The sequence below is a fragment of the Coregonus lavaretus genome (genome assembly GCF_964263955.1).
Source record: "Coregonus lavaretus genome assembly, chromosome: 3".
NCBI lineage: Eukaryota > Metazoa > Chordata > Actinopteri > Salmoniformes > Salmonidae > Coregonus > Coregonus lavaretus.
In genome coordinates, this window is record NC_139990.1 from 77,738,700 (window position 1) to 77,752,871 (window position 14,172).

At 41.1% G+C, this 14,172-nt stretch overlaps 1 protein-coding gene across 2 annotated transcripts in view; it reads right to left on the reverse strand.

Annotated features, from left to right (window-relative positions):
- Window positions 1-3,689: 3,689 nt before the first annotated feature.
- The window catches only part of LOC311125766 (NXPE family member 3-like), a 42,259-nt gene continuing 31,776 nt past the window's right edge, over window positions 3,690-14,172 (reverse strand). For both annotated transcript variants that reach the window (XM_084158436.1, XM_084158437.1), the window contains exons 2-6: window positions 7,406-7,507; window positions 6,564-7,324; window positions 6,147-6,217; window positions 4,537-4,758; window positions 3,690-4,429 (exon numbers count right to left, since the gene is read on the reverse strand). In XM_084158436.1, coding sequence (XP_084014562.1) covers window positions 3,876-4,429; window positions 4,537-4,758; window positions 6,147-6,217; window positions 6,564-7,324; window positions 7,406-7,498 — 1,701 coding nt within the window. In that variant the 5' untranslated portion in view covers window positions 7,499-7,507 and the 3' untranslated portion in view covers window positions 3,690-3,875. The remainder of the gene's footprint in view (window positions 4,430-4,536; window positions 4,759-6,146; window positions 6,218-6,563; window positions 7,325-7,405; window positions 7,508-14,172) is intronic.

Consider the following 14,172-nt stretch of genomic DNA (forward strand, 5'->3'; position numbering starts at 1 on the left):
GTTCTTGATGATGGGGGGTGGGGGCAGACACCTGAGAGGAGTGTGTTGATCATGTTCTTGATGATGGGGGGGGCAGATACCTGAGAGGAGTGTGTTGATCATGTTCTTGATGATGGGGGGGGGGGCAGACACCTGAGAGGATTGTGCTGAACATGTTCTTGATGATGGGGGGGGGCAGACACCTGAGAGGATTGTGTTGATCATGTTCTTGACGATGGGGGGGCAGACACGTGAGAGGATTGAGTTGATCATGTTCTTGATGATGGGGGGGGGGGGGGGGGCAGACACCTGAGAGGATTGTGTTTATCATGTTCTTGATGATGGTGGGGGAAGACACCTGAGAGGAGTGTGTTGATCATGTTCTTGATGATGGGGGGGGCAGACACCTGAGAGGAGTGTGTTGATCATGTTCTTGATGATGGAAGGGGGCAGACACCTGAGAGGAGTGTGTTGATCATGTTCTTGATGATAGGGGGATGGGGCAGACACCTGAGAGGAGTGTGTTGATCATGTTCTTGATGATGGGGGGGGTTGGGGGGCAGACACCTGAGAGGATTGAGTTGATCATGTTCTTGATGATGGAAGGGGGCAGACACCTGAGAGGAGTGTGTTGATCATGTTCTTGATGATGGGGGGGGGGGGGGGGGCAGACACCTGAGAGGATTGAGTTGATCATGTTCTTGATGATGGAAGGGGGCAGACACCTGAGAGGAGTGTGTTGATCATGTTCTTGAAGATGAGGGGGGCAGACACCTGAGAGGAGTGTGTTGATCATGTTCTTGATGATGGGGGGTGGGGGCAGACACCTGAGAGGAGTGTGTTGATCATGTTCTTGATGATGGGGGGGGCAGATACCTGAGAGGAGTGTGTTGATCATGTTCTTGATGATGGGGGGGGGGGGCAGACACCTGAGAGGATTGTGCTGAACATGTTCTTGATGATGGGGGGGGCAGACACCTGAGAGGATTGTGTTGATCATGTTCTTGACGATGGGGGGGGCAGACACGTGAGAGGATTGAGTTGATCATGTTCTTGATGATGGGGGGGGGGGGGGGGCAGACACCTGAGAGGATTGTGTTTATCATGTTCTTGATGATGGTGGGGGAAGACACCTGAGAGGAGTGTGTTGATCATGTTCTTGATGATGGGGGGGGCAGACACCTGAGAGGAGTGTGTTGATCATGTTCTTGATGATGGAAGGGGGCAGACACCTGAGAGGAGTGTGTTGATCATGTTCTTGATGATAGGGGGATGGGGCAGACACCTGAGAGGAGTGTGTTGATCATGTTCTTGATGATGGGGGGGGGGGGGGGGGGGGGGCAGACACCTGAGAGGATTGAGTTGATCATGTTCTTGATGATGGAAGGGGGCAGACACCTGAGAGGAGTGTGTTGATCATGTTCTTGATTGAGTTGATCATGTTCTTGATGATGGAAGGGGGCAGACACCTGAGAGGAGTGTGTTGATCATGTTCTTGATGATGAGGGGGGCAGACACCTGAGAGGAGTGTGTTGATCATGTTCTTGATGATGGGGGGGGGGCAGACACCTGAGAGGTTTGAGTTGATCATGTTCTTGATGATGGAAGGGGGCAGACACCTGAGAAGAGTGTGTTGATCATGTTCTTGATGATGGGGGGGGGGGGGGCAGACACCTGAGAGGAATGAGTTGATTATGTTCTTGATGATGGAAGGGGGCAGACACCTGAGAGGAGTGTGTTGATCATGTTCTTGAAGATGAGGGGGGCAGACACCTGAGAGGAGTGTGTTGATCATGTTCTTGATGATGGGGGGGGCAGACACCTGAGAGGTTTGAGTTGATCATGTTCTTGATGATGGAAGGGGGCAGACACCTGAGAGGAGTGTGTTGATCATTTTCTTGATGATGGGGGGGGGGGGGGGGGCAGACACCTGAGAGGATTGTGTTGATTATGTTCATGATGATGGGGGGTGGGGGCAGACACCTGAGAGGAGTGTGTTGATCATGTTCTTGATGATGGAGGGGGCAGACACCTGAGAGGATTGTGTTGATATCATGTTCTTGATGATGGGGGGGCAGACACCTGAGAGGATTGTGTTGATCATGTTCTTGATGATGGGGGGTGGGGGCAGACACCTGAGAGGAGTGTGTTGATCATGTTCTTGATGATGGGGGGGGCAGACACCTGAGAGGAGTGTGTTGATCATGTTCTTGATGATGGGGGGGGGGGCAGACACCTGAGAGGATTGTGTTGATCATGTTCTTGATGATGGGGGGGGCAGACACCTGAGAGGAGTGTGTTGATCATGTTCTTGATGATGGGGGGGGGGGGGGGCAGACACCTGAGAGGATTGAGTTGATCATGTTCTTGATGATGGGGGTGGGGGGGGGGCAGACACCTGAGAGGATTGTGTTGATAATGTTCTTGATGATGGGGGGGGGGCAGACACCTGAGAGGAGTGTGTTGATCATGTTCTTGATGATGGGGGGGCCAGACACCTGAGAGGATTGAGTTGATCATGTTCTTGATGATGTAAGGGGGCAGACACCTGAGAGGAGTGTGTTGATCATGTTCTTGATGATGGGGTGTGGGGGCAGACACCTGAGAGGAGTGTGTTGATCATGCTCTTGATGATGGGGGGGGGGCAGACACCTGAGAGGATTGAGTTGATCATGTTCTTGATGATGGAAGGGGGCAGACACCTGAGAGGAGTGTGTTGATCATGTTCTTGAAGATGAGTGGGGCAGACACCTGAGAGGAGTGTGTTGATCATGTTCTTGATGATGGGGGGGGCAGACACCTGAGAGGTTTGAGTTGATCATGTTCTTGATGATGGAAGGGGGCAGACACCTGAGAGGAGTGTGTTGATCATTTTCTTGATGATGGGGGGGGGGGGGGGGGGCAGACACCTGAGAGGATTGTGTTGATCATGTTCTTGATGATGGGGGGTGGGGGCAGACACCTGAGAGGAGTGTGTTGATCATGTTCTTGATGATGGAGGGGGCAGACACCTGAGAGGATTGTGTTGATATCATGTTCTTGATGATGGGGGGGGCAGACACCTGAGAGGATTGTGTTGATCATGTTCTTGATGATGGGGGGTGGGGGCAGACACCTGAGAGGAGTGTGTTGATCATGTTCTTGATGATGGGGGGGGCAGACACCTGAGAGGAGTGTGTTGATCATGTTCTTGATGATGGGGGGGGGGGCAGACACCTGAGAGGATTGTGTTGATCATGTTCTTGATGATGGGGGGGGCAGACACCTGAGAGGATTGTGTTGATCATGTTCTTGACGATGGGGGGGGCAGACATGTGAGAGGATTGAGTTGATCATGTTCTTGATGATGGGGGGGGCAGACACCTGAGAGGAGTGTGTTGATCATGTTGTTGATGATGGGGGGGGGGCAGACACCTGAGAGGATTGAGTTGATCATGTTCTTGATGATGGGGGGGGGGGGGGCAGACACCTGAGAGGATTGTGTTGATCATGTTCTTGATGATGGGGGGTGGCAGACACCTGAGAGGAGTGTGTTGATCATGTTCTTGATGATGGGGGGGGCAGACACCTGAGAGGATTGAGTTGATCATGTTCTTGATGATGGAAGGGGGCAGACACCTGAGAGGAGTGTGTTGATCATGTTCTTGATGATGGGGGGTGGGGGCAGACACCTGAGAGGAGTGTGTTGATCATGTTCTTGATGATGGGGGGGGGGGGGGGGCAGACACCTGAGAGGATTGAGTTGATCATGTTCTTGATGATGGAAGGGGGCAGACACCTGAGAGGAGTGTGTTGATCATGTTCTTGATGATGGGGGGGGGCAGACACCTGAGAGGATTGAGTTGATCATGTTCTTGATGATGGAAGGGGGCAGACACCTGAGAGGATTGTGTTGATCATGTTCTTGATGATGGAAGGGGGCAGACACCTGAGAGGATTATGTTGATCATGTTCTTGATGATGGGGGGGGGTGGGTGAAGGTCATGGGGGAGGTTGTGGGCAAGGGTCATCTCCCAGGCATCCAGCAGCAACACATCCACACCCCTGAACATGGCCTTCAGCACCCTGTCCATCTGCGTCAAGATCCAGTCACTGTTGATCAAGTTAGCCTTCTTTTGGTCGAGGTTGGCAGAGCGCACCACTACTATGGTCCCCGGAGCCCGTTCCAGAAGGCGCACCACCGCCCTTCGAATTTGTCGTAGTCGGCGAATGTAGGCCTGCAGAGGGAAAAAGCTGAAATGGGCCGAAACGCCGATGACTACCACAGTGTTTGATCCCCCGGCCAGGCCGTCCAGCTCATTAGCTACATAGTGTAGCTGACTGACGCTGAGAGGGGGCCAGAATATGGGGGGGCCGTGGCAGCGGTACTTCAGCAGGATGTTGTGGGGGATGTTCACTGCCATGAAGGGCCCCGCTCTCACATGACTTCTAAGGTTGAACTTCTTCAGCTCTGTGACAGAGAGAGAGGGAGATGTATGTTGAGGTAGAGCGAGAGAATTTGAACACACCTGAGACAGCTGGGTGTAAGATGTAATAGGTTTGGCCAACAACACTCACCTGGCACAAAGCTGGTGAGGAAGTCATAGTACTGTCTAACGTTGGAATCTCCGTACATGTACACCTGCTTGCCCTTCAGACACTGAATAATGGTAGTGGGGTCGTTAAACTGGCGTATTACGACGCCACCCAGCGCCCGCCACGAACCCTGGAAGTAATACCCAGAGGGAGGGGTCCTGATAGGTGCTGCTGCTACGCTGCTGCTTTCCTCCTCTGGTTTGTCTGAAATACGAAAGCTGGCATGATGCACCAGCTACCATCACTTTACAGATACAAAACAACCAGCTACCATCACTTTACAGATACAATACAACCAGCTACCATCACTATACAGATACAATTCAACCAGCTACCATCACTTTACAGATACAATACAACCAGCTACCATCACTTTACAGATACAATACAACCAGCTACCATCACTTTACAGATATAATACAACCAGCTACCATCACTTTACAGATACAAATCAACCAGCTACCATCACTTTACAGATACAATACAACCAGCTACCATCACTTTACAGATACAATACAACCAGCTACCATCACTTTACAGATACAATACAACCAGCTACCATCACTTTACAGATACAATACAACCAGCTACCATCACTTTACATATATAATACAACCAGCTACCATCACTTTACAGATACAATTCAACCAGCTACCATCACTTTACAGATACAATACAACCAGCTACCATCACTTTACAGATACAATACAACCAGCTACCATCACTTTACAGATACAATACAACCAGCTACCATCACTTTACAGATACAATACAACCAGCTACCATCACTATACAGATACAATTCAACCAGCTACCATCACTTTACAGATACAACACAACCAGCTACCATCACTTTACAGATACAATACAACCAGCTACCATCACTTTACAGATATAATACAACCAGCTACCATCACTTTACAGATACAATACCACCAGCTACCATCACTTTACAGATACAATACAACCATCTACCATCACTTTACAGATACAATACAACCAGCTACCATCACTTTACAGATACAATACAACCAGCTACCATCACTTTACAGATACAATACAACCAGCTACCATCACTTTACAGATACAATACAACCAGCTACCATCACTTTACAGATACAATACAATCAGCTACCATCACTTTACAGATACAATACAACCAGCTACCATCACTTTACAGATACAATACAATCAGCTACCATCACTTTACAGATACAATACAACCAGCTACCATCACTTTACAGATACAATACAACCAGCTACCATCACTTTACAGATACAATACAACCAGCTACCATCACTATACAGATACAATTCAACCAGCTACCATCACTTTACAGATACAATACAACCAGCTACCATCACTTTACAGATACAATACAACCAGCTACCATCACTTTACAGATACAATACAACCAGCTACCATCACTTTACAGACACAATACAATCAGCTAACATCACTTTACATATACAATACAACCAGCTACCATCACTTTACAGATACAATACAATCAGCTACCATCACTTTATAGATATAATACAACCAGCTACCATCACTTCACACTCTGCAATAATTTTAGCACATCTCCTACCTTTCTCCTTAGGCAGCACAGTTACACTGTCAGACCCCATTGCATGAATACGTCCGTTGATGTTGATGCCACTAAAAAAGTTAGAATAATTTTACTTGATTGAAAAGCCTGCAGCAAGCAATACCATTCACCTGAAACACTCTAAAAAAAGGCATTAATACTGCATAGGTCCAAGATAAAACATACAGTACACTTAAGACTCGATTCAATCACCCAAGTTCAGCACTATAGCGTGGTTGAAATTGAAAGGTCAATTCCGATTGAGCCGACATATGCAGCGTTTACCGCGAATGCAGTCTCCACTGCCTCGGTAACATTGCCTTTAAATGTCAATCGGGCCACAACGCTGAACTTCAGCGCTACGGATTGAAACAAGTCCTTATTCCCACACACATAATTCTTTACCCCCGTACTAACCTCTGGAAGAGCAGTGCTTCTTTGTTGGTCAGATGTTGCAGATATGTCTGGGAGCCTGTCGTGAAGTGGTTGATCCGCGTGTCACAAGCCAGCTGCTTAGGCTTGTAGCAGAACCAGGGTTCCCCTGTATGGGGGTCTGTGTAATTGCACAGTGGCTGCTGGTTGGCCGGCAGGCACAGGTTACACCTGGTGGTCTCAGACAATGATCCAGAACGGAACAGGCTCTTGGAAGGCACCCAGTTTAGCCGTTCCTCTTGTAAGCGTCGTAGAAGAGAAACTGCCTCACTAGGATGGACCAGTGTCACCTCCACCCATACAGACCCCTCCCACAGTAATGGAAAAATGGCAGAGTAGGTCCCGTTCCAGTGGTCAAGCACCTGTCCTGCAACGCCCGCCCCCAACTCTGGGGAGTGCAGCCGGGCCAGCAGGAAGTCCCCACCATGGCTCTTGGGACGCCCCTGGAAATCGCTCATAAGGACCAGAGCCTCCAGCTGGTCCCCCACGTGCCTCACTCTCCCACCCCCTGCTGGCAGGATTGAAAACAGGCTGTGTGCAGGGTCACTGGTCTGGTCCAGGGGTGTAGGCATGGACCGGGGCGGAGGCTCTGGCCCGGCGATGGACTCCAGGAGGGAACGCTCCTCCAGAGCCTCCTCGGGAGACGGCTCCTGGCCCAGGTGGCTACAGAAGCTCCGCTTGCGGTCCAGGGAAGGAGGGCCCTCTGCGTGGATGCTGCTTAGGTCCAATGTGCTGTTGAGCTTCCACTATGGAGGAGAGTAGAGGTCACTAAGGGGGAGGTGTGGTAGGCTAAGGCAGGTAGATGGTGATTGATGCAAGGTCCTCACCTCCAGAATGTTGATGTTACGGAACAGGAAGAAGAGGCCCGACAGGGCTAGCAGGAGAAAGATGCTGACATATTTGGACTGGCAATCCCACATGGCTCCTGTCTAGGGTTCCAAAGGGAGGGGGTATTAATGGAAACTTTCTAAGTTTACCAGTAAACTACCTAAATTTGGTATCTTTCAAGGATTTTATGCAATCTATCACAAAATATCTAGTGGCCCTTTGGGGTACTTCAGATTATCACAGGTGTCTGTAATCATCTCTGGCCCTCTGTGTGGCCTTATCACATGTAAAATATGAAATAATTAAAGAAGATGATTAAAATAAAATAGAATAGAATGACAAATCTGTAAAACATGATCCTAAATACAAACCATCAATATAGTTCATATAATTGGTGTTTAATATGAGGGTTACAGCATGAAATGTTTTGGCGTCAAACTGGTGGCAGTTGTGAAAAAAGTTAATCGTTGGAAGAGTTGCAGAGTTAATTGAAAATAATGGCATTGTTGATTAGACTATTTTCTCTTGAACCATATGGTCTATCTACTAGACACTCTTGGACAATATGGACACAGATATAATATTTTAATACTATAAACCATTATTTATTAATTTTTACGTTATTCAAGTATAAATGACCAAAATGATGATAGATTGCCATAGATTCTCTTAATTACCAAAGGATTCTGGTAACTTTGGTAAATTACCGGTAGCTTTGCAACCTTACTCCTGTCTCTAGTCCACTGATATTGACACATAGAAGCAGGCGACTGTTTATCTACAACTGTTTATCTACAACTGTTTACCTACAACTGTTTATTATCAACTGTTTATTATCAACTATTTACCTACAACTGTTTACCTACAACTGTTTATCTACAACTGTTTATTATCAACTGTTTATTATCAACTGTTTACCTACAACTGTTTACCTACAACTGTTTATTATCAACTGTTTACCTACAACTGTTTATTATCAACTGTTTACCTACAACTGTTTACCTACAACTGTTTATTATCAACTGTTTACCTACAACTGTTTACCTACAACTGTTTATCTACAACTGTTTATCTACAACTGTTTACCTACAACTGTTTACCTACAACTGTTTATTATCAACTGTTTACCTACAACTGTTTACCTACAACTGTTTATCTACAACTGTTTATTATCAACTGTTTACCTACAACTGTTTATTATCAACTGTTTATTATCAACTGTTTACCTACAACTGTTTATTATCAACTGTTTACCTACAACTGTTTATTATCAACTGTTTACCTACAACTGTTTACCTACAACTGTTTATTATCAACTGTTTACCTACAACTGTTTACCTACAACTGTTTACCTACAACTGTTTACCTACAACTGTTTATCTACAACTGTTTATCTACAACTGTTTATTATCAACTGTTTACCTACAACTGTTTATTATCAACTGTTTACCTACAACTGTTTATCTATAACTGTTTATCTACAACTGTTTACCTACAACTGTTTATTATCAACTGTTTATCTACAACTGTTTACCTACAACTGTTTATTATCAACTGTTTACCTACAACTGTTTACCTACAACTGTTTATCTACAACTGTTTATTATCAACTGTTTACCTACAACTGTTTATTATCAACTGTTTACCTACAACTGTTTATCTATAACTGTTTATCTACAACTGTTTACCTACAACTGTTTATTATCAACTGTTTATCTACAACTGTTTACCTACAACTGTTTATTATCAACTGTTTACCTACAACTGTTTACCTACAACTGTTTTCCTACAACTGTTTACCTACAACTGTTTATCTACAACTGTTTATTATCAACTGTTTACCTACAACTGTTTACCTACAACTGTTTACCTACAACTGTTTTTATCAACTGTTTACCTACAACTGTTTATTATCAACTGTTTACCTACAACTGTTTACCTACAACTGTTTACCTATAACTGTTTACCCACAACTGTTTACCCACAACTGTTTACCTACAACTGTTTACCTACAACTGTTTATTATCAACTGTTTACCTACAACTGTTTATCTATAACTGTTTATCTACAACTGTTTACCTACAACTGTTTATTATCAACTGTTTATCTACAACTGTTTACCTACAACTGTTTATTATCAACTGTTTACCTACAACTGTTTACCTACAACTGTTTTCCTACAACTGTTTATTATCAACTGTTTACCTACAACTGTTTACCTACAACTGTTTACCTACAACTGTTTACCTACAACTGTTTATTATCAACTGTTTACCTACAACTGTTTACCTACAACTGTCTTCCTACAACTGTTTACCTACAACTGTTTATCTACAACTGTTTATTATCAACTGTTTACCTACAACTGTTTACCTACAACTGTTTACCTAAAACTGTTTATTATCAACTGTTTACCTACAACTGTTTATTATCAACTGTTTACCTACAACTGTTTACCTACAACTGTTTATCTATAACTGTTTACCCACAACTGTTTACCTACAACTGTTTACCTACAACTGTTTACCTACAACTGTTTATTATCAACTGTTTACCTACAACTGTTTACCTACAACTGTTTACCTACAACTGTTTATCTACAACTGTTTACCTACAACTGTTTACCTACAACTGTTTATCTACAACTGTTTACCTACATTTGTTTATTATCAACTGTTTACCTACAACTGTTTACCTACAACTGTTTACCTACAACTGTTTTCCTACAACTGTTTATTATCAACTGTTTACCTACAACTGTTTACCTACAACTGTTTACCTACAACTGTTTACCTACAACTGTTTATTATCAACTGTTTACCTACAACTGTTTACCTACAACTGTCTTCCTACAACTGTTTACCTACAACTGTTTATCTACAACTGTTTATTATCAACTGTTTACCTACAACTGTTTACCTACAACTGTTTACCTAAAACTGTTTATTATCAACTGTTTACCTACAACTGTTTATTATCAACTGTTTACCTACAACTGTTTACCTACAACTGTTTATCTATAACTGTTTACCCACAACTGTTTACCTACAACTGTTTACCTACAACTGTTTACCTACAACTGTTTATTATCAACTGTTTACCTACAACTGTTTACCTACAACTGTTTACCTACAACTGTTTATCTACAACTGTTTACCTACAACTGTTTACCTACAACTGTTTATCTACAACTGTTTACCTACATTTGTTTATTATCAACTGTTTACCTACAACTGTTTACCTACAACTGTTTACCTACAACTGTTTACCTACAACTGTTTATTATCAACTGTTTACCTACAACTGTTTACCTACAACTGTTTTCCTACAACTGTTTATTATCAACTGTTTACCTACAACTGTTTACCTACAACTGTTTACCTACAACTGTTTACCTACAACTGTTATTATCAACTGTTTACCTACAACTGTTTACCTACAACTGTTTTCCTACAACTGTTTACCTACAACTGTTTATCTACAACTGTTTATTATCAACTGTTTACCTACAACTGTTTACCTACAACTGTTTACCTAAAACTGTTTATTATCAACTGTTTACCTACAACTGTTTATTATCAACTGTTTACCTACAACTGTTTACCTACAACTGTTTATCTATAACTGTTTACCCACAACTGTTTACCTACAACTGTTTACCTACAACTGTTTACCTACAACTGTTTACCTACAACTGTTTACCTACAACTGTTTATCTACAACTGTTTACCTACATTTGTTTATTATCAACTGTTTACCTACAACTGTTTACCTACAACTGTTTACCTACAACTGTTTATTATCAACTGTTTACCTACAACTGTTTACCTACAACTGTTTACCTACAACTGTTTATCTATAACTGTTTATCTACAACTGTTTATCTACAACTCTTTATCTACAACTGTTTATTATCAACTGTTTACCTACAACTGTTTACCTACAACTGTTTAATTACAACTGTTTATTATCAACTGTTTATCTACAACGGTTTACCTACAACAGTTTACCTACAACAGTTTACCTACAACTGTTTATTATCAACTGTTTACCTACAACTGTTTACCTACAACTGTTTACCTACAACTGTTTATTATCAACTGTTTACCTACAACTGTTTACCTACAACTGTTTATCTACAACTGTTTATCTACAACTGTTTACCTACAACTGTTTACCTACAACTGTTTATTATCAACTGTTTACCTACAACTGTTTACCTACAACTGTTTACCTACGACTGTTTACCTACGACTGTTTATCTACAACTGTTTATTATCAACTGTTTACCTACAACTGTTTACCTACAACTGTTTATCTACAACTGTTTATTATCAACTGTTTACCTACAACTGTTTATTATCAACTGTTTATTATCAACTGTTTACCTACAACTGTTTATTATCAACTGTTTAACTACAACTGTTTATTATCAACTGTTTACCTACAACTGTTTATTATCAACTGTTTATTATCAACTGTTTACATACAACTGTTTACCTACAACTGTTTACCTACAACTGTTTACCTACAACTGTTTATCTACAACTGTTTATTATCAACTGTTTACCTACAACTGTTTACCTACAACTGTTTATCTACAACTGTTTATTATCAACTGTTTACCTACAACTGTTTATTATCAACTGTTTACCTACAACTGTTTATCTACAACTGTTTACCTACAACTGTTTATCTATAACTGTTTATCTACAACTGTTTACCTACAACTGTTTATTATCAACTGTTTACCTACAACTGTTTACCTACAACTGTTTACCTACAACTGTTTATCTATAACTGTTTATCTACAACTGTTTATCTACAACTCTTTATCTACAACTGTTTATTATCAACTGTTTACCTACAACTGTTTACCTACAACTGTTTACCTACAACTGTTTATTATCAACTGTTTACCTACAACTGTTTATCTATAACTGTTTATCTACAACTGTTTACCTACAACTGTTTATTATCAACTGTTTATCTACAACTGTTTACCTACAACTGTTTACCTACAACTGTTTATTATCAACTGTTTACCTACAACTGTTTACCTACAACTGTTTATCTACAACTGTTTATCTACAACTGTTTACCTACAACTGTTTACCTACAACTGTTTATTATCAACTGTTTACCTACAACTGTTTACCTACAACTGTTTACCTACGACTGTTTACCTACGACTGTTTATCTACAACTGTTTATCATCAACTGTTTACCTACAACTGTTTACCTACAACTGTTTATCTACAACTGTTTATTATCAACTGTTTACCTACAACTGTTTATTATCAACTGTTTATTATCAACTGTTTACCTACAACTGTTTATTATCAACTGTTTAACTACAACTGTTTATTATCAACTGTTTACCTACAACTGTTTATTATCAACTGTTTATTATCAACTGTTTACATACAACTGTTTACCTACAACTGTTTACCTACAACTGTTTACCTACAACTGTTTATCTACAACTGTTTATTATCAACTGTTTACCTACAACTGTTTACCTACAACTGTTTATCTACAACTGTTTATTATCAACTGTTTACCTACAACTGTTTATTATCAACTGTTTACCTACAACTGTTTATCTATAACTGTTTATCTACAACTGTTTACCTACAACTGTTTATCTATAACTGTTTATCTACAACTGTTTACCTACAACTGTATATTATCAACTGTTTATCTACAACTGTTTACCTACAACTGTTTATTATCAACTGTTTACCTACAACTGTTTATCTATAACTGTTTATCTACAACTGTTTACCTACAACTGTTTATTATCAACTGTTTATCTACAACTGTTTACCTACAACTGTTTATTATCAACTGTTTACCTACAACTGTTTACCTACAACTGTTTACCTACAACTGTTTACCTATAACTGTTTACCCACAACTGTTTACCTACAACTGTTTACCTACAACTGTTTACCTACAACTGTTTACCTACAACTGTTTATTATCAACCGTTTACCTACAACTGTTTATCTATAACTGTTTATCTACAACTGTTTACCTACAACTGTTTATTATCAACTGTTTATCTACAACTGTTTACCTACAACTGTTTATTATCAACTGTTTACCTACAACTGTTTATCTATAACTGTTTATCTACAACTGTTTACCTACAACTGTTTATCTATAACTGTTTATCTACAACTGTTTACCTACAACTGTTTATTATCAACTGTTTATCTACAACTGTTTACCTACAACTGTTTATTATCAACTGTTTACCTACAACTGTTTATCTATAACTGTTTATCTACAACTGTTTACCTACAACTGTTTATTATCAACTGTTTATCTACAACTGTTTACCTACAACTGTTTATTATCAACTGTTTACCTACAACTGTTTACCTACAACTGTTTACCTACAACTGTTTACCTATAACTGTTTACCCACAACTGTTTACCTACAACTGTTTACCTACAACTGTTTACCTACAACTGTTTACCTACAACTGTTTATTATCAACTGTTTACCTACAACTGTTTATCTATAACTGTTTATCTACAACTGTTTACCTACAACTGTTTATTATCAACTGTTTATCTACAACTGTTTACCTACAACTGTTTACCTACAACTGTTTATTATCAACTGTTTACCTACAACTGTTTACCTACAACTGTTTATCTACAACTGTTTATCTACAACTGTTTACCTACAACTGTTTACCTACAACTGTTTATTATCAACTGTTTACCTACAACTGTTTACCTACAACTGTTT